General features: G+C 28.8%; 1 protein-coding gene across 4 annotated transcripts in view; it reads right to left on the reverse strand.

The window, feature by feature from the left end:
• Positions 1-6,970: 6,970 nt before the first annotated feature.
• The window catches only part of LOC107446472 (allatostatin-A receptor), a 78,608-nt gene continuing 63,678 nt past the window's right edge, over positions 6,971-21,900 (reverse strand). For 2 of the 4 annotated variants that reach the window (XM_087162548.1, XM_087162547.1), the window contains 3 exons: positions 20,149-20,223; positions 15,027-15,134; positions 6,971-9,590 (listed from right to left, as the gene is read on the reverse strand). In XM_087162548.1, coding sequence (XP_087018674.1) covers positions 8,353-9,561 — 1,209 coding nt within the window. In that variant the 5' untranslated portion in view covers positions 9,562-9,590; positions 15,027-15,134; positions 20,149-20,223 and the 3' untranslated portion in view covers positions 6,971-8,352. The remainder of the gene's footprint in view (positions 9,591-15,026; positions 15,135-20,148; positions 20,224-21,900) is intronic. The other 2 variants (XM_016061140.4, XM_016061141.4) reach the window with 1 other exon arrangement.

Raw genomic sequence — 21,900 nt, forward strand, 5'->3', positions numbered from 1 at the left:
CATCCACTGTAGCACCAAGGTAACCCTGAGCTCATCGATAGATGCTGCAGCTGGTATACGAGCTGCAATTGAGCATCCAAAAGTCTCCCACAGGTGCTGCGCCATCTTCACCATAATTTCCAGATAGAGAGCTTCTTCCGCTCTAAATTTTATATATATATATATATATATATATATATATATATATATATATATATATATATATATATATATATATATATATATATATATATATATATATATATATATATATATATATATGAAATATATAATACGAAAACTCACGAAAACTGTCATTTTTCAGTTCATAAAATCCCAAAAAAGTAAAGTGAATAAAAAGCTCTGAAACTTTTTATATTAATAGAAATATGAAATGGCATTATAAAGAAAGTATATATCCTATAAAATATACTTAATATTTAAATTAATTAATTTTTTAAATAATTAATTTATAATAATTAATTAATTAATTTAATAAATAAATTAATTAATTTAATAAATTAATTTATAAATTTTTTAATTTATTTTTCAAATTAATTAATAAGTAAATTAATTATTTTCACTATTTAAAAAGTGAGGGAATGACACTAATAGTGAGGGAATGATATTTTATTTTAATACATGTTTTTATCTAAGTTACATCTACCTAAAGTTTGAAAATGATAACATACTAAGTATATCTAATATTTATTATAATTTACTCTTATATATTTAATAGTTTTTACAGGTTTGGGAAATAAAATTGGCTGGCACGATTGAACAAAAAAAATTTTAATAATATACTCATCTTGAATCATTCCCTCACTTCAGCGTCATTCCCTCACTTTATACGCTAGTGAGGGAATGACGAATTCAATAAAATTTAAAAATAACAGTTAGGCCTAATTAATTTCTGAAGTCAATCACATACAATTATATTCATACAAGAAAGCAACATATAATTATCCACTTTCTCGATGAAGTTGTATTTTATTTTACTCTAAAAAATGACATGAGGGAATGACAAATGTAAAAAATTTTACCTGGTTTGATTCATTCAAATTTATTCCACAGCAAGGCTTCTTTAAGTTGAAGATGGAAACATACTGCAATTTTGTTCTATGATGCCAGTTGTTAACTTCTGAAGTTTTTATTAAAATATTTTTATTCTAAGAAGATTGCAGGTGATAAGAACATTGTTGTGAGGGAATGACGCGAAACACTGGGGACAAAGTTTAAAATAGTGCTGTGTTAATATTTTTATCAGAAATTAAATTTAAAATTGATTTTCTGAATTCTATATTTTAGTATTCTGAAATAAAAAACACGAATTTGTAAAATTTTTTATTTTATTTTAGTAACAATTTTTTTCTTTTTTTAAATCAGCAGTGGGGACAAGTGAGGGAATGACATATTGGTATATTTTAATTACCTAAAATAAATAAAAAATAAAAATTGATAATTTTATTTGTATTCTTTTGTTAGCTTGCATTCTGAAGGACACTTTCCCTGAATTTTTTTTTTTCGTAAGCTGTAAAACAAACATAAAATATACTGGGGACATGAAAATGACTGTTTTTGTGAGAATGACCCATATATATATATATATATATATATATATATATATATATATATATATATATATATATATATATATATATATATATATATATATATATATATATATATATTCTCTTGCACGGCACCAAAAAAAAGCACATGAGATGACTCAACATATAGCGCTTTTAAAAACGGAAACAAAAACCAGAGTGAGCATTATCAGGTTGTTCAATTCAGATTCATGCCCTAAAAACATGATAATCTAATATATATAATTCTCTTACGTGGCTCCCAAATTTTGGTTGTATTTCTTTTCCGCCGGTGGCAACAGTTTTCATTTTTAAAGAAGTACTTAGTACAACTAAATAAGATTCTTTTCACAGCACTTAAATATTTACTTTATTCTCTTCATATATGCAGAGAACAGTCGGCAAAGAATTCTGTTAGGTCAAAAAACATATTGCTAAAAAAATAACGAATTCTAAAAGAAATAAAAATAAACAACTTAAAAAATAAAAGTGTTGTTACCAGCCATAGAATTTTTTGAAAGTTATCTTAGCAACATAAATCAAAATGACATAGAAGCGCAACTAGATCAAAATTATGATACCTGAGCGGTTGACGTAATAAATTCTTCAATTCTATAAGTGTTGTATCGCCAAATGCCCAGATAATATTGAAATGTACAGGTTTAGTGTTTTCTACAGCGAAAAGTTTTCGGAACTTCAGTATTCAAAAAAGTATACAAAAGCTAGACGTTAAGAACGTATCCAATGAGCGAGCAAAGCGAGCATTGGATTGCAAAGCAATCCGAAATGAACTGCGAAAGCAGTTCCGGGGGTTGGCGAGCGCCAGCGAGCAGGGGGCGAAGCCTCCTAGTATATAATATAAGAAGAGAGTTGAATGATAACAAATAGCCGATCACAGAACACTTACGGTTAATTACGCGCAAAACACCCTGTTCCCGTCAAGTAACAATTTTCTTCTTACGTAGAAGTAACGACGCGCATGCGCAATGAAAAAAAAAAGAACTGAATGTAGCTGTTGAGCTAAAAATTGCAATGTAATCTCTTTTCTTTTCTCTTATTAAATACTTAAAATATTCTTTGATTTGACTGTGAATTAGAATTGCGTTGATTTCCTCTTAATCGAATTTTTAGAATTACTTTGATCACCTCCTGATAGAATTTCTAAAATCAGATTTTATAGATGAACCACCGTTAGCACATCCGATTAAAATTAAGAACGCATGTGTGTGAAAAGGTAATAATTTTTAATAATGCTGCTTGCTAAAATGTTACAACTAAACTTACCATATAAAGCTGAGTGGTGATTTTTATTTTATTATGAGTCTGTCTAATAATGGTGTCAGAGTTTTCCATTGTTGTCCATGCATTTCTATTGACCTAAAAATCACGAGACAGGATCCAGTTTTTCCTCATTCATTTCAATATTGTTTTGGTTATCTTTAGCATAAAAATAACAAAAGTCGTGAAGGTATTGTTTTCCTTTAAAAATTTTTGTATCCCTAATTCAAAGTTATTTTCCAATGCTGCTATTATTAGCGAAAATATTAAATTATGGCTGCGAACTCATCAAATTTGTTCGAACAATATAATGTTATAAGAATATAAATGTTAATTTAAAAAATGATGAAATGTGAGAAGTAGAGGCACAAGAGTAAGCAAACAGAATTCTTTTTAGAACTAATAATGTTAAGTAAATAATTTTGATTTTAGTAGAAAAACTGTTTTCTGCCAAGAAGAGACAATTATTGCGAAGCAATCATCGGGGTTGGTGAGTATATATATATATATATATATATATATATATATATATATATATAATATGTATATAAAATATGACCACCGAAGCCGACGTCTTCAGGGGGTACCGGCACCCGGTAGCCAGAAAGCAGAACCATTTCTATTGAGGGAGAGGCAAATGCCTAAATTAACTCCCTCAGTACCCCGATGGTTTTGTATAGAAGTCCAGGAAAAAAATGATTTTCCTTTTAATGATTTTCCTTTTAATTTTTGTAATGTTAATTTTTTAATTAAGAAAATGATTGAAGAATTCTAGGTTTTTATATATTTTTTTCTTTTAACAGGGCGCAATTCAAGTCTTAACTGAGCAGCCCCAGTTAAGCATTCTATTAATTTGTTACGTATCTTTTTCGTGACTTCTTTTTTTTCTTGACTTCTTTTATTTTCTTAAATTTCGATCTGCGCATTGTAATAGAAGGCGGTGTTTTCTTTAGTTTTTAGTGTTTTTTTTTTCATTCGGCTAGCTTGTGAAATTGATGTTTGACCAGGTTAAGTGAGTTTTTATTTTCTGATGATTTTGTTTGAGTTTCTTTTCTAAATTGGTTATTTGTATTTCAAGTTTTTTTTCTGCACTTCTATACAAAACCATCGGGGCACTGAGGGAGTAGAAATGTCCTCAATAGAAATGGTTTCGTTTTATGGCTACCGGGTGCCGGTACCTCCTAAAGACGTCTGTTTCAGAGGTCATATTTTTATTTTTATTTCCTTCGTTTGATTTTATCGCTACTTTATTCTTTTTTTTTTGCAATTTCTGCAGCTTTTTAGCGAGTTTTTTGCAGCGAAGTTTTATCTATTTTGATTTTTAAAAAAATTTCGATTTGAAAACTGTTTATACAGATATATATATATATATATATATATATATATATATATATATATATATATATATATATATATATATGAACAATTTTCTTGAAAAAAAGAGTATTTTCCCCTCTCACGCTACACTTATGTGTCTTGCGTATACAGACAGTGCGTGAATAGAGTAACGCAAGGTGTGTGCATAAGTACGTGTTGAAAGAGGTGCTTTTTTATTATAACAACTCATGCAACCTTTGAAATTTTATTCTATTGACTTATATACAGTCTCACCAGATTCAGTGAAAAAAATACTAAAATATTTGGTTTTCAAAATTATAGATCGTAATACCAAATATTTATTAAAACATTCCAAAATGAAAAGCAAATTTAAACGAATGATTGGTTTTCGTGCCATGCTCTTAAATATCATGACGAAATAATTTTACGAAGGAATTTTACCACGTTTACAAAATATTCCGAAACTTTATCACTTATTTCAAAACCATGTATTATTGTTGAATTCACCAAAATATTTACAAAAGTCTTTCGATAAAGAATTACAGACCTCTTTGGCCTTCCCATAAAGCGAGAAATTTGGTAACTTTGTATGCTTTTTTTTCTCAAGAACACTTAAAATGAATAAAAAAAAGCTGGTTTGAATACTGAAAGAAACTTTGGTATTCGAAGCAAAGTAATTTATACGTATTATTCTTTAAAAGAATTAAAAGAATTCTTTAAAATAATTTTTGCAAACTGAGAAATTGAGGAAAAAAAAACTGCAAGCGATTCAGATCATTGCTTTTGTTCTCAACTTACTAAAGTACATCCATGCACGCTTGCATACAAACAGATTTTTTTCTTTTCTTTTATATAAGGCGATGTGAAGTAATTCATATTTCACTATCATATATTTCATATGCGGTAATATCAAAATAAAATAGCAGACCAAATAGTTTTTTCGACACTTCAGTGGAATTGATCAAATTCCGATCTTTGTATTGGAACGGAAAGTAGAATGCTGGAGCCCTAATGGTCGTTAAAATAACATTGCGTCTATAATAAAACAAGACTTTTCGTACTGGTCGTTGTAAAAAGGGTAGGGGTTGTATTACAGAGCTTACATTGAAGCATAATTTTCCAAAGTTGAAATAATACTTGTTCGAAAGGATGAATTCTAATCAAATGAGGATTCTAAAAATGTAGCGATAGATTTGCAACATGTGACAGTTTTTTGTGTGGTTATTACGACATGCTATAATTACACGAAATTTCGTATGCCTAGCTTAAATGTTTATAAATATATGGACATTTTTTATGAAAAAAAAATTCTTACGTTATTTTACTATAATTTTAAAAGTTTTCAATAAAATTTAAAAAAAAATTTATAATAATTTATAATTAATTGCAAAAATTTTGTTGTAAAGTTTTAGAAAATTTCGTTTTAAGCTTCGCAAGATATGAGTAATTGAACTAGTTCTTTTAAACAGCGCCTGCGTAGGAAATTTTTTTTAAATTTCATTTTAGTTAATCGTATTTGGCAAACTAATAAAAAAAGTCCGATTATAATATTTAGAAAATTTTGAAGATTTAAAGAAGTTTTCAAAGTAGTTTTTGTAACTTTTAATAGAAGACTCAAAATGATTAAAGGTTTTCTACAAATATTATTTTGTATAAGACAGAATTAAATAACAAATGATAATATCTTGCAATAAACATTCATTTACGAAAATGTGATTTGACGAGGAAAGAAAACAGGTGAAAAATAAGATAGTTTTAAGAGAAATGAATCCCAACAATGTCGGGGTCCTTTTTAATAAATCTTATTTAATAGTACAAAATCAAACATGTGGAAAGCCCCTTCTTTAAAACAGTACGAAAACTACTTAGAAAATTTTATGAAACTTTTTAAATTTTTAAAATATTGAAATTGGTCCTTTTTTATTAGTTGTCTTTGGACTTTTTTTATTAGTATTACTTTTCACTACAAAATTAAGAAAATTCTTTTTTTAATTTTTTCCCGAGCGTGTGCAATATAAAAGAGCCACTTTAATTAATGTGCAGTTACTTGTGCAGTTTGAACCATATTTTTATCAAATTTCAAAGAAGCATTTTTTAATTAATTTTGAAATGATATAAAAATTGTATTTATTTTTACTGAATATTTTTAAAGTTATGGCAAAAAAACACAAGAGAAAAAAAAGTAGTCTTTTCATAAAAATATCCATATTTTCATAAATATTCACGCTATAATTGCAAAATTTTGTGCAATTGTTGCATATAATAAACAGAATAACTGTCACAAATTGCAAATCTATTGCTGCATTTTTTGACATAGGGTGTTCAAAAACATTATTTTCCGTTTATAATTTATTGTCGGTCCCTAAAGCCCTTAAAAGTTTTTAATTTCATTAATATGTATGAGAAATCGCATGATCTAAGTATTTCTGAAGTTATTGAAGGATTCTCTCCGTATTTCTAGAGAAATATGAAACAATACTAGTATGGAAGTGCTTGTATTATTAGGTTGTTAAAAAAGTTCTGCCACACTTGCGAAAATTTCAACTTTTATGAATTTTCATTTTGTGCTGTTGTTTTTTTTTTTGGTGTTCACACTTTCCACACACAGCTTACACTTTCATCAATAAGCTCTAAATGACATTGAATAAAACTGAACTTCGGTTTTTGATTCGCCATGGCTATAAACGAGATCTTTCAGCAGGGATGCTGCAAGGGTATTTCAGAACTTTTTTTACAACCTAATATTTTGTTCACAAGTATGAAATTTAAGCTCTTAAGAGCAAGCATACGTTGCATAAAAGTTTAATTTGAAAACATAATAAACATTTACAATAACATTACATTGAAAGAAAGCTCACATACCTGATTGAAAATTTGACATAAATGTTTGACAAAGATATTTATACTTCGTGCTTACAACAAGAGAATAAACTGACATAAATATATTTTATCATCAGCACATCAATGTTTGGGGATAAATATTTCGATGAAACAGAATTTTTATAATGCAGTATCATTTGAAGAGCCCCTTTCATACAAATATTACTGCCTTTCTTATAAAAATTATATTCATCAAACGTGATAACTTTAGGGTGACAAGGTGAAACTAAACCAGCAATGCATCTTCAAATTCCATCCTGCTATTTATTTGAATATCATGAATAACATTTCATGCATTTTTAATTTTCATTTTAAATGTCTATTAACGAAATATGCAGGAATAAAATATGCATAAAAAAGAAACCTAATAGGTGTTAAAGTTTTTAACTTACAAGTTTGAAACGAAAATACTTAGAAATTTGAGCTTGACTTGTTTTCAATATTAAATACTTTGCTCGATAGTCTTAAAGTATCAAGAAAATTCGCAAATAATAGCAGAATTTAAGCATTTATTATACTTTAAATGAAAATAATTTAAAGTCAGATATAATTTTTAAGCATTATTACGATGATAAAAGAATATCAATGAATTAAACAATAAATCTGATTATATATTCAAATTAAAAAAGAAAAACTGTTGCTGCTTTTAAAATCCATAGCTATAACAGATAATTTTAATTATCTTAGATTCCATTTTTAAAAAAAATAGGTAAAATAAAATCTACATTAAAGTTGTTTTCGTTAATTTTATATACAGTTACTTTAAAAAAATGTATGAATTTTAAGAACCCCAAGTAAGGAGGTGTCATTCGTAAACATATTTTAAATAGATATGAATAGAATTATGAAAGTCAACACAGTAATCAAATATGAAATTGAATATTGAAAGTAAAGTTAAAGGAAACATTATTTAAAGCACATACAGGAAGTCAAGTTCTTAAGCACCACAGTATTTTTCTTTAAACAAACGCCATATTCAAGTGTATCTTAGTAAAAGTTATTTGGCTTGGTCCTTCTAAAGTTGTATCATTCATTCGAACCAACGATGGAATGGTATCAATGAGTTAGTAATAAATAATGTATCTTTAAAATCCCATTTACTTATTAAATTCTTTAAATTAGATCTAGTACATAGGGTGCATATTTTTCTTAATGTTTGTGTACTAGAATTTCCCCAATAAAATGCATTCTGTGTACTCAATTTGTCTATTTTTCAATCGAACTTAGTTGCTCATTTTATGTTCTTTTATATGCAAACAAATCAGTTTAAGAATATTCTGACATTTCTTTATAGTATGTCATTTGAGGAGTTGTTTATCTGTTGTTTCGAAGCTGCTGTCCCGTTGTTTAGTGTTGTTTCTCGCTCTGTTCGATTTTCCTGAGTGGTTCTGTTTGGTAGAGCTGTATGCTTTTGATTGCAAGCAATGACTTTATGGAAAGCTTTTCTAAAGTTCTCAGACAGGAAAGCGTACAGAATCGGGTTAACACATGAATTCATATAAGCCAAGATATGCGACGTTATCTGCACCACGATGCGGAAAGTGGTCAGGCTGTATGAATTAACGCTTTTCAGAACTAATACAATTTGAATGGGGCACCAGCAGACAGCGAAGATAACTACTACAACTACAACCATTCTTGTCACACGCTTTTTCGATTTTAAGCTCTCTGCACTGATTCTTCCACCGGGTGCCACACCGAACCAAAGTCTCTTCAGCATGAGCATGTAAAGAATAAATATCAAAGCCAAAGGAACAATGTAAGAAGACATGAAAAATGATATCTGAAAAGCAGCGTAATTGTATCCTTCATTTGAGAGAAAAACACAAACGGAAAATTCTTTTTCCTGTATGTAATAATATACTTGGCCATGGGATTGCAACGCTGGAATGCATGCAATTACGATGATTGCCCACATGATACCAATTGCAATCCAAGCGTTACGAACAGTACGGATCGACATTGACGTGATAGGATGCACCACAGCTAAAAATCGATCTAATGACATCAGTACGAGTGTGTAGATACTAGCATAAGCACAGACGATAACCAAGTATTGCACCACTCTGCACCACACTTCTCCGAAAGGCCAAGAAGGCACCGCATAGTCAAAAGCAGTGAATGGTACACAAAATAATATAAATAAAAGATCGGCCACAGCAAGGTTAATGATGAGCACGTTTGTTGTAGATCTCATTTGGGGATTGCAAGCAACAACTAAAACCACCAAGGTGTTGCCAATTAAGCCTACAACCACGATGATGCCGAAAAGTATGGGAACAACGATGCTGATAATATATTCCAAAGAGCTGATATCTGCCCGTATTGTGATGTCTGTGCTGTTGATACATAATGTTAAATTAGTACTGAAGTTTGTTGAGCATACTTTTGCTGTCTCATTTATAATCTGCTGAGTGGTAGTTGTCACAAACGGATTGTCCACTTCTATGGGATCCACAACTTCCGCTTCAATATCCATGTAATCTTCATCAAACATATTTGCAGATTAATGATGAATTTTAATTTCTAAAAAAAATTAAAACATGGTTAGACATGTATTCCGTAACAAAAGAATATTTTATTTAATTTCTGAAAGGGTGGATCTACCAATCACAGCCATATAATCACCATAGCGGTTTAGATTTTGCATCTAAAATTTTCATTAAATTTTAACTATTTGAAAGAGAAATATCCGTATGTTTCTTCAAAAAATATAACCCACATTTGATTATTGCGCAAGTATGTAATGTGATTTTAACTAGGAATAAAATTGCCTATCATGCTTATGTGACTAAAATTGCATTCTTCTGACTACTTCGCTTACATTAAAATAATATTATATTAAAAAGTTAAGTTTTCTTTATGCGATTCCATAAAAGTAAACAAATTTACTCAATTACGTAGCACGATGGCTCCTAAAAGTGGAAATTGCCTTCAAAATCTTAGCATTTTTTGGAACCCAGCTTTAAAGTCAACCAGTAGAGCACGATTATTTACCGAATTCTACACACTCGCACCATCATCGGTACGTAAACATATACTTTATAGTTTGGTGTTAATGTTGGTATTACTGTGAATGACCGAAATTGGAGATTGTTGAATTCCATCTGTGAATGTTGACAACCCCATAGTCGTTTTGGTAAATGTTCGAAAGATATACTAGGTCTAGTTAAGTACCACTACCCAGTATGACCTACATGAATGGTTTTTACGGTTCAGTGACACTGCCCGATCTGCCCTACATCGATATTTTTTTAAGATAAAGTGCAACTTCCCAGTATGCATTTAGCCAGTACTCCGAACACTGATGTACCTCCTAATCTATCATCAGCAGATATTAAAATATCGAATAAATATAATAATATCAACGATTAAATTGGTATCAAATCGAATATAACAAATATTTCGGACATTCACCAAAGCGACTATGTGATTGTTGACATTCACCTTTGAAAGTCGTCATTCTCTCGATTTCGTTCATTCATGGCAACTTGGTACTTGAACATAGTATTGAAATGGTTTCAAAGCTTCATTGTTTTCATGACTTGAACTGCATAACTACCTTATATTATATCTAAAAATGGTAATTACTTAATTTTGATATACTTCTAATACATTGTTTCCAGAATATAAAGCCTTCTAATCACATTAGAATCAACATTAATAGGATCATAATAATTTTTACGTGACTGAAAAATACTTGACGTTGAGCTATATAAATTCACAGGAAACCTAAGGCTTGTTAACATGAGATTGAAAACAAAAATAAGGATTATATGAACTCCATACGATTGCGCAAAAAATCTTATAATAAAACGTAGCATCGCTTACCCTATTAAAAATAATGTATTCAAATATCACAACAATTTCTTCGTTTTTGACGAAACCAAATCCTGGTATATGCGCTGAGCAAAAATTTCATCAAAGTGCTGAAATAACTATCATCAACTTCTTCGAGGAAGCGAATATCATCAAAATTAAATAAATATTTTGTCATTTTTTCAGAAATTTTTTTTGTGATGTAATATATCTATCATTTCTAATAATCACTTTATCATGAGCACCATAAAGATAAATTAAAGTCGCTCTAACAGCACAAAAAACATATAGAACAGAGAGATAAAATAAACATATTCCTGGAGCGGAATATTCTAAGGTAAAATAAATGTAAACATACATTTAAAAGTACCGTAGTTGACAACCACATTTATCTTTACTTATTTTACTGATCAAATTATCTCAGAGTTTTATCAATAATATATCTATCATTTCTAATAATCACTTTATCATGAGCACCATAAAGATAAATTAAAGTCGCTCTAACAGCACAAAAAACATATAGAACAGAGAGATAAAATAAACATATTCCTGGAGCGGAATATTCTAAGGTAAAATAAATGTAAACATACATTTAAAAGTACCGTAGTTGACAATCACATTTATCTTTACTTATTTTACTGATCAAATTATCTCAGAGTTTTATCAATACATATAGTAATTATGTTATGTTATTATATGCAGAAAAAATAAAGCTATCGTGGCCTTCTATCGGGCATTAATATTAGCTAACCTATCTTCTTATAAAAAACAATTTAACGTTGAACCATAATATTGGTACCTAGAATGCTAAATTGATAAAATGAAAAAAAGGTTCAATTGCAGCATGTTTTTTTTCCTGAACCGTCTAATAATGTTTATTATTCTAAAGAAGTACATAAGTACATAGTTCAATTTAACAACATAATATGATTATAGCATATTCGAATGTTATTATGGTACAACACGTCCAAAAATCTCTAGCAGTGTACATTTCACGTATAATTTACTGAAAAAGATTAAAGTTAAAATGGCTGCATAGTTTATAATACAATGTACCAAAAGGAACGTTTTAAAAAAAGTTCATAAATAACCCTAGATCAGACAGAATACTTCCTTTAGAAATAATTATGCATTGTAGAAGTCGTAACTGCAGTCTTGTGCACTCTTAATTGGGACAATTACTGTATAAAATACACTACTACACAATACTATAATGCTTCCTTATCATACGTATCACTATTTCTTCAGGTCTTAAATGAAAGTGGTTGTGGAGAATTAAATTATATTTATATATTAAGGACAATAGTTCGTATTAAATTTAAAAGCTAAAATTGAATTTTTATTTATCTGAAATTTTAGAGTGAAAAGCATAACTATAGTAAAATAAAACGAATGCTAGTTTAAATTGAATGTAGAACTACAAAGGTTTTGTAAATAAAATGTCGTATTTAACGTGTGTTCGTTATCGTTACTGATTCTGCGCTTAAAAAAATATTTTGAGAACCAAATTGAAATTGATTATTTCCATAAATTCCATTTAAAAATTAAGGTAAATTTACTTTTTTCAAAATTTAACACAATTCAAATGGTTTTTAAATTTTGTCAAAATATTTATAAAATGCTCATGTGAAAATTATAGGAAAAATAATGAGTTGAAAATAGTTATAATAATTAGTTTTATAATAATTAGTTTTATAATAAATATTGGTGGAAAATTATTCATAATTATTCATAAGTGAAAATAAAATTAAAATACGTACGATTAATTTAACGTAGCATGAAAATGTAATAATTTAGAAAGGTAGTGATTTTGAAAAGCTATGGTGAAACGAATCTGCATCACTTTAAAAATGTCAACTTCCTTGTATCAGTTTGTAAAAGCAACTGGTTTAGATTATTAAATCAGCATCTACCGAGTACAGTAGAGAACAATCATTTTGACCAAGTTAGAACTTTCAAAGTTATATTAACAGATACAAAATAATACGAATTGACATAATTTCATCCTCATTTACATTATTATGGGGCTAGTCCAAAATGAATACAATTCGAAATAAATAAGATTCCTTTTTAAAAATGGAGATAAATAGGAGCCAAAATATAAGAGGCTTAAATACGATTTAAAAGTTATTTTTCATTTTTAGGAGTTTTACTTAGCTTTCAAGTAAGAAAGGAATTGATACGAAATGGACTCATTATTTACATAATGACTCATGATGACTATGATTTTCCTTTGAAGTATTTTGTGCTTTTAAGTAACTTAAATTATATTAGATACACTGATACAGACCTATCTCTATTTTATTCTTCTTTCCCGCCTATAATTGAATACAATGGTATTCTTCTGCTCTCTTAATCTTTTTAAAATTCTGGGAGGCGAAGTAGGTGGTATTTACTGTTTATTTGGAAGTTAGTTAAGCCTTTTTTCTTTGATTGCAAGAATACTACGACCTTTCAAGAAAGGTTTTATCATAGTTCCAAAGCAAATTTAAAGCAAAGTCAAGTAAGATGAGAACATAATGCATCAAAAATACTTACATAAATAGCCAAATTATGATTTATACTATACAATAACTATGCCACAAAAAGTTGTAAAACTCAAGTTTTTGCTATATTAAACAAAAAGTAAATCTACCTAAAATACATCATATGTATTTCAACGAAGCAAGGATTTGATAGAAATAAAAAGAAGTTAATGGAAATTAAAATCATAAGTACAAAAAAAAATTAAATGTTTAATTTTGTTTCTAAATTAATTGTTTTTATAATTTTTGTTTGACACGGAACTGTTCTAAATATCTTACAGTAGAAAAAATCAGCGGTTTTTAAATTTTCGTTAGAAGAGTTAATAGGATTGGAAAGAAAATTTTCTTTCATGTTTACCTTCCGTTCGCCATCAAATATTCTTTTTCAAAAACTTGCGACAAAAATAAAACTATTTACTTATTTTTAATAAAATCTTTTGTTTTCGTTTGCAAGCATATTATTAACTTCATTGATATCAAAAAGTTTTTTTTTGTAAAAAAACCATTGCCTTTTGATATAGCAGTGGTTAATGGAAAAATAAATGAATGCACATCATATATATGGAATAAAAACCAAGATATATTTAACAAAACAGACTGCTTGTAATAACAGAAATGCTTGCAGATTAAATTTTAAAGTGTTGATTTTATTTTGAGTATGCATTCTATTCAAACAACTATTTTCTCCAATGTTACAAAAACTACTTAGGCAGAAATTACATGGTATCGTTTCCTTACTGATCACGCAAGGGACGTTCCATTCCCTAAGCATTCGTTAGCAACTTTACCTGATAATGACTGTTTTCTCTTACTTAAGTTTATTAGGAATAAAATTTATTGTACTAAGAGATCGACTGAATAAAATAGTTTAAGTAGCTTGGATAAATAGAGATTTACGTCTGTTACATTAACAAATAACTTGATATTATCGCAATATTAATGATCGCGAAAAGGTCAATACAGAAATATTTTTATTAAGTCTCTGCTGAATTTTTAAGTTCAATAATTCTTATTTACTCTTCTTCTATTCTTCCATCAGGAAATTAAGAAACTGCTAGCTTAGAAAATTGGTAGCATTTTAGAAAAACTAAAAGTAGTAACCAGTTTAATAGAACTATTTGAACTAATTTTTAAATACTAAGAAAATATGTCGATATCCCAAACGAAATATTTCTTAATAAAAGGAAATATGGTGTTAATTTTTTTAAAAAATTTTATCAAAAGTTTGCAATATATTTCGGTTATGTGATAAATGTGCTATATATTTAAATGTTTTTTTTAGCGGCATATTGAATCCTAACAGTTATGGTAGAACACAACTGCAAGCTCAGCATACTGAACAATCATTCAAATTAATAAGAAAAATATAATTTTATTTCAAAAAAAAAAAAAGAAAAAAAGTATTTCAAAAACTGAAATAAAAAATAAAAGATGATGAAATAGAAAAAATATAATTAAGGATTATATTTCTTATGAAAGATTATTTTCTTAATTTCTTTGTTAGAACAAATTCTTTATTATAATAAAGGATTTTATAATAAATGATTTATTATAAAGGAATATTTGAAAGTAAAATAGGAAATATTCATAGATTTAAAGGTTTATGTTCGTTATTTACCTTCTGATAAATCGATAGATAGACTTTTGCATTCTCAATCCTGCTTCATTCAATAGAATATCAAGAATTTGTCAAATATGAATTCCCCGTTGTGGATTCCTGTTATATCTGGAATAAACAAATAAAGCAGGACTAATTTATTTTTATTAAATAGTATGCAGAAATGACGTTTATGTAACTATAGACAATAAACTATTAAATATTTCGAGAATTTATTTCAAGGTTTCTTTACTTTTGAAAAAATAAATCTTAACATGCCAGTATTGATAAAAGAATAATTTTAAATATATCGCATTGTAAAAATCGCATTTTTAAACATTGCAAACTCCATTTATATTCAAAATTTTTTCGAATTGTCATTTGTCAAATCAGATAAATGCAAACATTGACGCTTCTAATTTTTGCTTCTAACCATTAAATCTACATACATAATTTCATTTCCGTTAATGATATGCAAGTGGTTTATCTTTCTATTAAAAAGTTTAATTAACTTATGATACGTTTTTATCAATACATTTAAAATTGCTGAAAAAAGGTAAAAAGTCTTAAATAAAAGGCATTAATGTTACTTATTATAACAAATTACATGACACATGAACACTTTCCTTTCCTTCCAGACTCGGATACGTACCTAGGTTAGTAAAACCCTTACCCGTATAATCCGCGTCTGCACATGATCACTGTAATTAATAATCAGGATTATTAATTACATTAGAATTAGTGTAATTAATAATCCAGTAGTGATTAGAGCATAATCATTGGCACCCGCCATTTTACTCCAAATAATAAATAACCGGTATTTAAAAAAAATTGCAAGGTAATATAATTGGTTTAGCAAAATTTTATGTTACAGAAACTTTTAAAGTTTTACGCCATTATTAACTGCATTCTCGAAACATTTGACGTGGCATAAAATCTAAAGCTTGACAGACAGACTACAAATTTCATAGAGATCTTCAATTCATCCGAATTTTATAGAGAAAGGAGATTTTTTACCTATTGCATAAACTCTAAAATCTTTCGTCGCCAGAAAAAGTATTCCATTCGCTGACACGTAAGCTAAATTTATGCCTTTAAATCTACCATGAACGTAAAGATATAGGTATTTTCGTTAAGTATATGGACGGCTTTTTCCGTAAATTAACGCTAGTCATGTGACGTTTATTTTCAGTTCGATTCCTGATGCTGTTGAGGCTTACGGTTATCGAATCTAGGAGAAATGTGGAATGAGGCCAAACAGCTATTTATCGAGGAAAGAGTTTGTCCATGGTTATCAACGTAAAGGGAGAGCGAGGGAAATGATTTTTGCGGTGCCTGGATTTGAACTCGCGGCTTTTGTGTCCGTAGTCTGATACTATAACTATAAAAAAAGGGGTATACAGTTCTCAAAATAAAAAAAACGGATCACCCTTAATAACTTTTGATCTAATGATCAAGTCTTAACATTCTAGGACTGAATCTTAATGGTTCAAGGGTGCGACCTCAAAAAAATGCTAATTAATATAAGGTAATATGATAATTAATTAGTGCATGGTAAATATGCTAATTAATTGGTGCAGAAGATATTTTAAGTTAAGATATCAGACATAAAAGCATGCTTTCTCTAAATTAGCATACTTTTTTTTCTAAAATTTGGACCCCCTTAACGTTAATTTTATTATTTTTTGTGTATTTTACCATGTTTTGCTTTTTAAGAGAATTGAAAAACATTTGCACACAATTATAAAGTTCATTTATCCAAAGATAATTCCATGCAAAAAATATTTTTAGTAAATATTTATTATTATTTATTATTTCATTTAATATTAGTCGAAAAAATTGTGAATTGCCGGATGTGCATTTTTTACATAATTTTAAAATATATAATTTTACATAGTAAAATACAAAATCTGATTGAAGTCAGCCGAATAATTTTTGAGAAATAGAATTTCGAAAAAGTCGTATTTTGAAAATTCGATTTCTCAGGAACTATTAAACCGATTTTACTCAAATTCTGTACTTCGATATGTCAAATTTTGCTTTTTAAAATAATCTAAACAATTTTATACCTTACAATTCGAATATTTTTCGATTAATAATAAATAAAACAATGTAACATGAAAACTGTTTACTAAAAAATATGTTTTGCATGGTATTATTTTCGGCTAAATGAATTTTATAATTGTGGGCAAAAAATTTCTGTTAGCTTAAAATGATATCAAGATATATAGAAAATTCGCAAAAAGTAAAACTAATATGAAGGGGTCCAAACTTTGGAACACTCATGACCAAACTATGGGGACCATATTTTATGGTCCCCAGATAGCGGCTCCCCCTTTAATTTGGGGGTCCATCCCCCAGTAATCCATCCCAGTCATGGGTAATCCAAATCCATCAACAACAAAAAAGGTATGTTTTTTCAGAGAAAGTACGGATTTGTGTCTGTTTTAGGAACTTAAAAACTTAATATAATCGTCAGCACTTATTAATTAGCATATTTGAGGTCATCCTCGCGAGTCATCAAGATTGAGTCCTGGAACGTGAAGATTCAATGATTAGATCAAAAGTCATTAAGGGTGGTCCGTTTATTTAATTTTTTTACTTGCTCGCTGTACATCCCCGATCCGAGTTAAAAAGCATAATAAAATTGTATAAAGTAATGATCAGCTCTACCAATTTTGATGAAGTTTGTTATAATTACGGGAACTGGCTATTTTTTGTTAAAGGATGGCTACATAAAATAATAGCCAACTTCCTGAATTTCTTAGAGTTTGTTCTTAAACACAATGAGTATGTTTTGTAAGTATACCCCAATAGTAAATCCAGTTTAATCTTTTAAGTTTGGACGAGGGAAAGAAATTTTAAACATAAATCTAGAATTCATCTGATTTTTTATCAATTGTTCTATATCAATTTTTTTCTTTAGAAATAATACCGTTGTAGCTCTAAGAATTATTAAGAACTATTTCTACTAATTTAATAAATCGAAACCTTTATTTTTAACATTTTTAAAAAGGTTTTGTACTGCCTTATATATATTTTTATATTATCGAAAATCTTTTGAAGATCCAAAATAGTAAGAATACGAAAACCAAAAATTTAACCAATAATCTAATAGGAGAAAGGATTGTATATTTATCTTTCAATACAATCCTAGAATAATTTTATTTTAGTTTTGAGATCTTAGGAATGGTTGGATAAGTCGCTGATGGGATTCGTGACTTACACCTAAAATACAAGCTTTGTTAGTGTGCCATGGATTTAAAAGTTAAGTCAATGCCCCAAAGTACAAAATTTACTTGACTCAAATGGCAAAATGGCTTTAAAGCACAAAAATGCCCGATTCTATGCATTTTTCCACAAAACCTATCCAAAATTTTAACGAAGTCCTGTTGAACAACTTGTTGCAATTCGTGCATTGCGTCTAAAAATTTAACAGTTCAATTTGCAATGATTTACTCCAAAATTATCGCTGCTCTAAATCTTTCAAATAGTTATTAAAGTTACCTTTTAATCGGAAGATTAAGGGCTACTATTTTCTAAATTAAATTTTTAGGTGAAAAATATATCTGATGCTTCGTTATAGGCTCAAATCTATATTCTCGGAAATACTACCCTGGACTCTTAGGTTTCAAAAACTCAGTTTTCCTCTTCTGCATTTACAAACGTCGAAAATTGAATTCAATAATGTTTTTCAATGAGTCACTGTAACCTTTTGAATGTTGCATAACATACTGCATATCATATCAACATATAACATCTCACTTTCCAGTTAACAAATATTTCAGCTTTGTCTCATTATTTCCGCTTAAAAATTCCATCCATTTTGTGGTTACAAATTTTAAATCACCTGATTATCCACATCTGCCGTGCCACAGGTCCTTGGTTCGATCCTTGGGCCGGGCAAGGCCGACTCAGCCTTTCATCCCTTCAGTGGGTCGATAAAATGAGTACCAAGCATGCTTGGGAACTAACACTGGGGGTTCCGTGTTCGGCTGACCACCTGACCGCAACATATGCTCCTGCACCCCAGAGCCCAAGGTCAAGAAAACTGAGATGGGCACAGTCGGCCTTGGCCCTCTTAATGGGCTGTCGCGCCACTGAGTTAGTTAGTTAGTTAGATTATCCACATGATAGCCGAGAATTGTGTAAATATCTCGTTTTTTTAATTTTTTTACTCTTCAAAATAATTATTAAGTTCTTCTTCTTTTAGTTCTTAGTCTCTTAAGTCAAATAGTCAAACAGATATGTCGTAATCATTGAGCAATGATGAATAATACGTTTCCTAGGGAAAGGTATTTAGAGTTTGATTATTTGTACGCACTATACACTGAAGGGCCATTACATTATGACCACCCTGCTGATAACATGTAGGACCACCTTTAGCCCTCAAAACTGTTAGCACCCGCCCTGGCATTGATTCCACATTCGACAGCTCTGGCTGTGATCGTTTTTTAAAAAAAAAAATAACAATAAGATATAGTTTCTAGTTGCTGTATGTGTACGTGTGGGGGGACATTACGATATTTTAAGATTAGGGGTGGTGAAACCAATGCACATGCGCTAAATACGGCGTATTCGTTGATTAAGTTGATTAAAAATGGCATCTTAGTTGTTCAGAAATTAGTTCGTTCAAGGGATGTGTAGAATAGTGCAGATATTGTAAAATTGCAGACGCTTTTGTCTTTTTCAATTATTTCCAAATTAACATTAGTCATCAATAATGCTTTAGCTTAGAGCTTTTTTTTTTTTTTTATCAAAAATCATTCATATTGGAAATTTATTGCACATTCAGCAATAATATTTTTCCCCTCGGGTATTGGTCACGTGAGAGATACTTAATTTATAAATTTAGGCTTTTTAGAAATCTAGTCTTTATTTTGTTTGTAGTTGCCCTTATGAAAAGCATTTCGAATGAACCTAAATAATAAAACTCAGTAGGAGCTTGAAGTGAGAAACATTTAACTATGCACTAATTGTAATATGCGCAAAGAAAGGAACCATCCTAAATAATATTTGATCTAATGATTGGATCTTCACATTCTGGGATTCAATCTGAAGGGCTCGGGAGAGTGACCTCAAGTATGCTGATTAATAAATGCAGTTGATAATTTAAAATACAAAATCAGACAAGAAAACTTACTTTCTCTTCATAAACATACTTTTATTCAACGGATTCGGATTTTTGACCCTCAAAATATGGGAATTGGAAGCAAATCTGGAAAAGATAGTCTGATTAGTTTGGTCAGGAGAACGGCTCTAAATTTTGATCCATTAATGTTCATTTTACTTTTTGCGTACATTGCTATATCTCGAATACTTTTTAAGGAAATTGAAAAATTTTTACGCTTAATTATAAAATTTGTTTGTCCAAAGAAAATTCCATGCAGAAAAAAACATTTATTAAATACTCTAAATTTTGACCCATTAATGTTCATTTTACTTTTAGCGTACATTGCTATATCTCGAATACTTTTTAAGGAAATTGAAAAATTTTTACGCTTAATTATAAAATTTGTTTGTCCAAAGAAAATTCCATGCAGAAAAAAACATTTATTAAATACTCTAAATTTTGACCCATTAATGTTCATTTTACTTTTAGCGTACATTGCTATATCTCGAATACTTTTTAAGGAAATTGAAAAATTTTTACGCTTAATTATAAAATTTGTTTGTCCAAAGAAAATTCCATGCAGAAAAAAACATTTATTAAATACTCTAAATTTTGACCCATTAATGTTCATTTTACTTTTAGCGTACATTGCTATATCTCGAATACTTTTTAAGGAAATTGAAAAATTTTTACGCTTAATTATAAAATTTGTTTGTCCAAAGAAAATTCCATGCAGAAAAAAACATTTATTAAATACTCTAAATTTTGACCCATTAATGTTCATTTTACTTTTAGCGTACATTGCTATATCTCGAATACTTTTTAAGGAAATTGAAAAATTCTTACACTTAATTATAAAATTTGTTTGTCCAAAGAAAATTCCATGCAGAAAAAAACATTTATTAAATACTCTAAATTTTGACCCATTAATGTTCATTTTACTTTTAGCGTACATTGCTATATCTCGAATACTTTTTAAGGAAATTGAAAAATTCTTACACTTAATTATAAAATTTGTCTGTCCAAAGAAAATTCCATGCAGAAAAAAACATTTATTAAATGCTCTAAAATTTTGACCCATTAATGTCCATTTTACTTTTTGCGTACATTGCTATATCTCGAATACTTTTTAAGGAAATTGAAAAATTTTTACGCTTAACTTTTAAATTTGTTTGTCCAAAGAAAATTCCATGCAGAAAAAAAACATTTATTAAATATTTATTATTTTATGAAATAGTGGTTGAAACAATTTTGCATTGTAAGGTAATTTTTACATCATTTTAAGGATATAATTTACTTGGCAACATACAAAATTTGAGCAAATTCGGTTAAATAGTTCCTGAGAAATTGAATTAAAAAAACAGGGATGTATAAAATTCGATTCGACCAATTTTGCTCAAATTTTATATTTTGTCTTGTAAAATTATATTAAGATGATGTTAAATTTGTAGACCTTACGATATAAATTCTTTTCGATCATTATAAAATAAAATGATAAATATTTAATAAGGTTTTTACATTGGATTATCTCTAGACAAACTAATTTTATAATTGTGTACAAGACTTTTTCAATTTGCTTCAGCAGATTTCGAGATACAGCGAAATACGCAAAATTTCAAATTAACATTTAGGGGTCAAAACTTTGGAGCACTCTCATGATCAAACTATTCGGACCATATTTTCCAGGTTACGGCTATCCCCTATATTTTAGGAATAAAAATCTATCATGTTTATTCAGAAAAAGTGCGTTTTTGTGTCTTGATTTCGCAATTAAATCATCGT

Source organism: Parasteatoda tepidariorum, chromosome 1, assembly GCF_982258835.1.
Source record: "Parasteatoda tepidariorum strain Cologne lab strain chromosome 1, Ptep-v5.0, whole genome shotgun sequence".
In the NCBI taxonomy this organism is placed as follows: domain Eukaryota; kingdom Metazoa; phylum Arthropoda; class Arachnida; order Araneae; family Theridiidae; genus Parasteatoda; species Parasteatoda tepidariorum.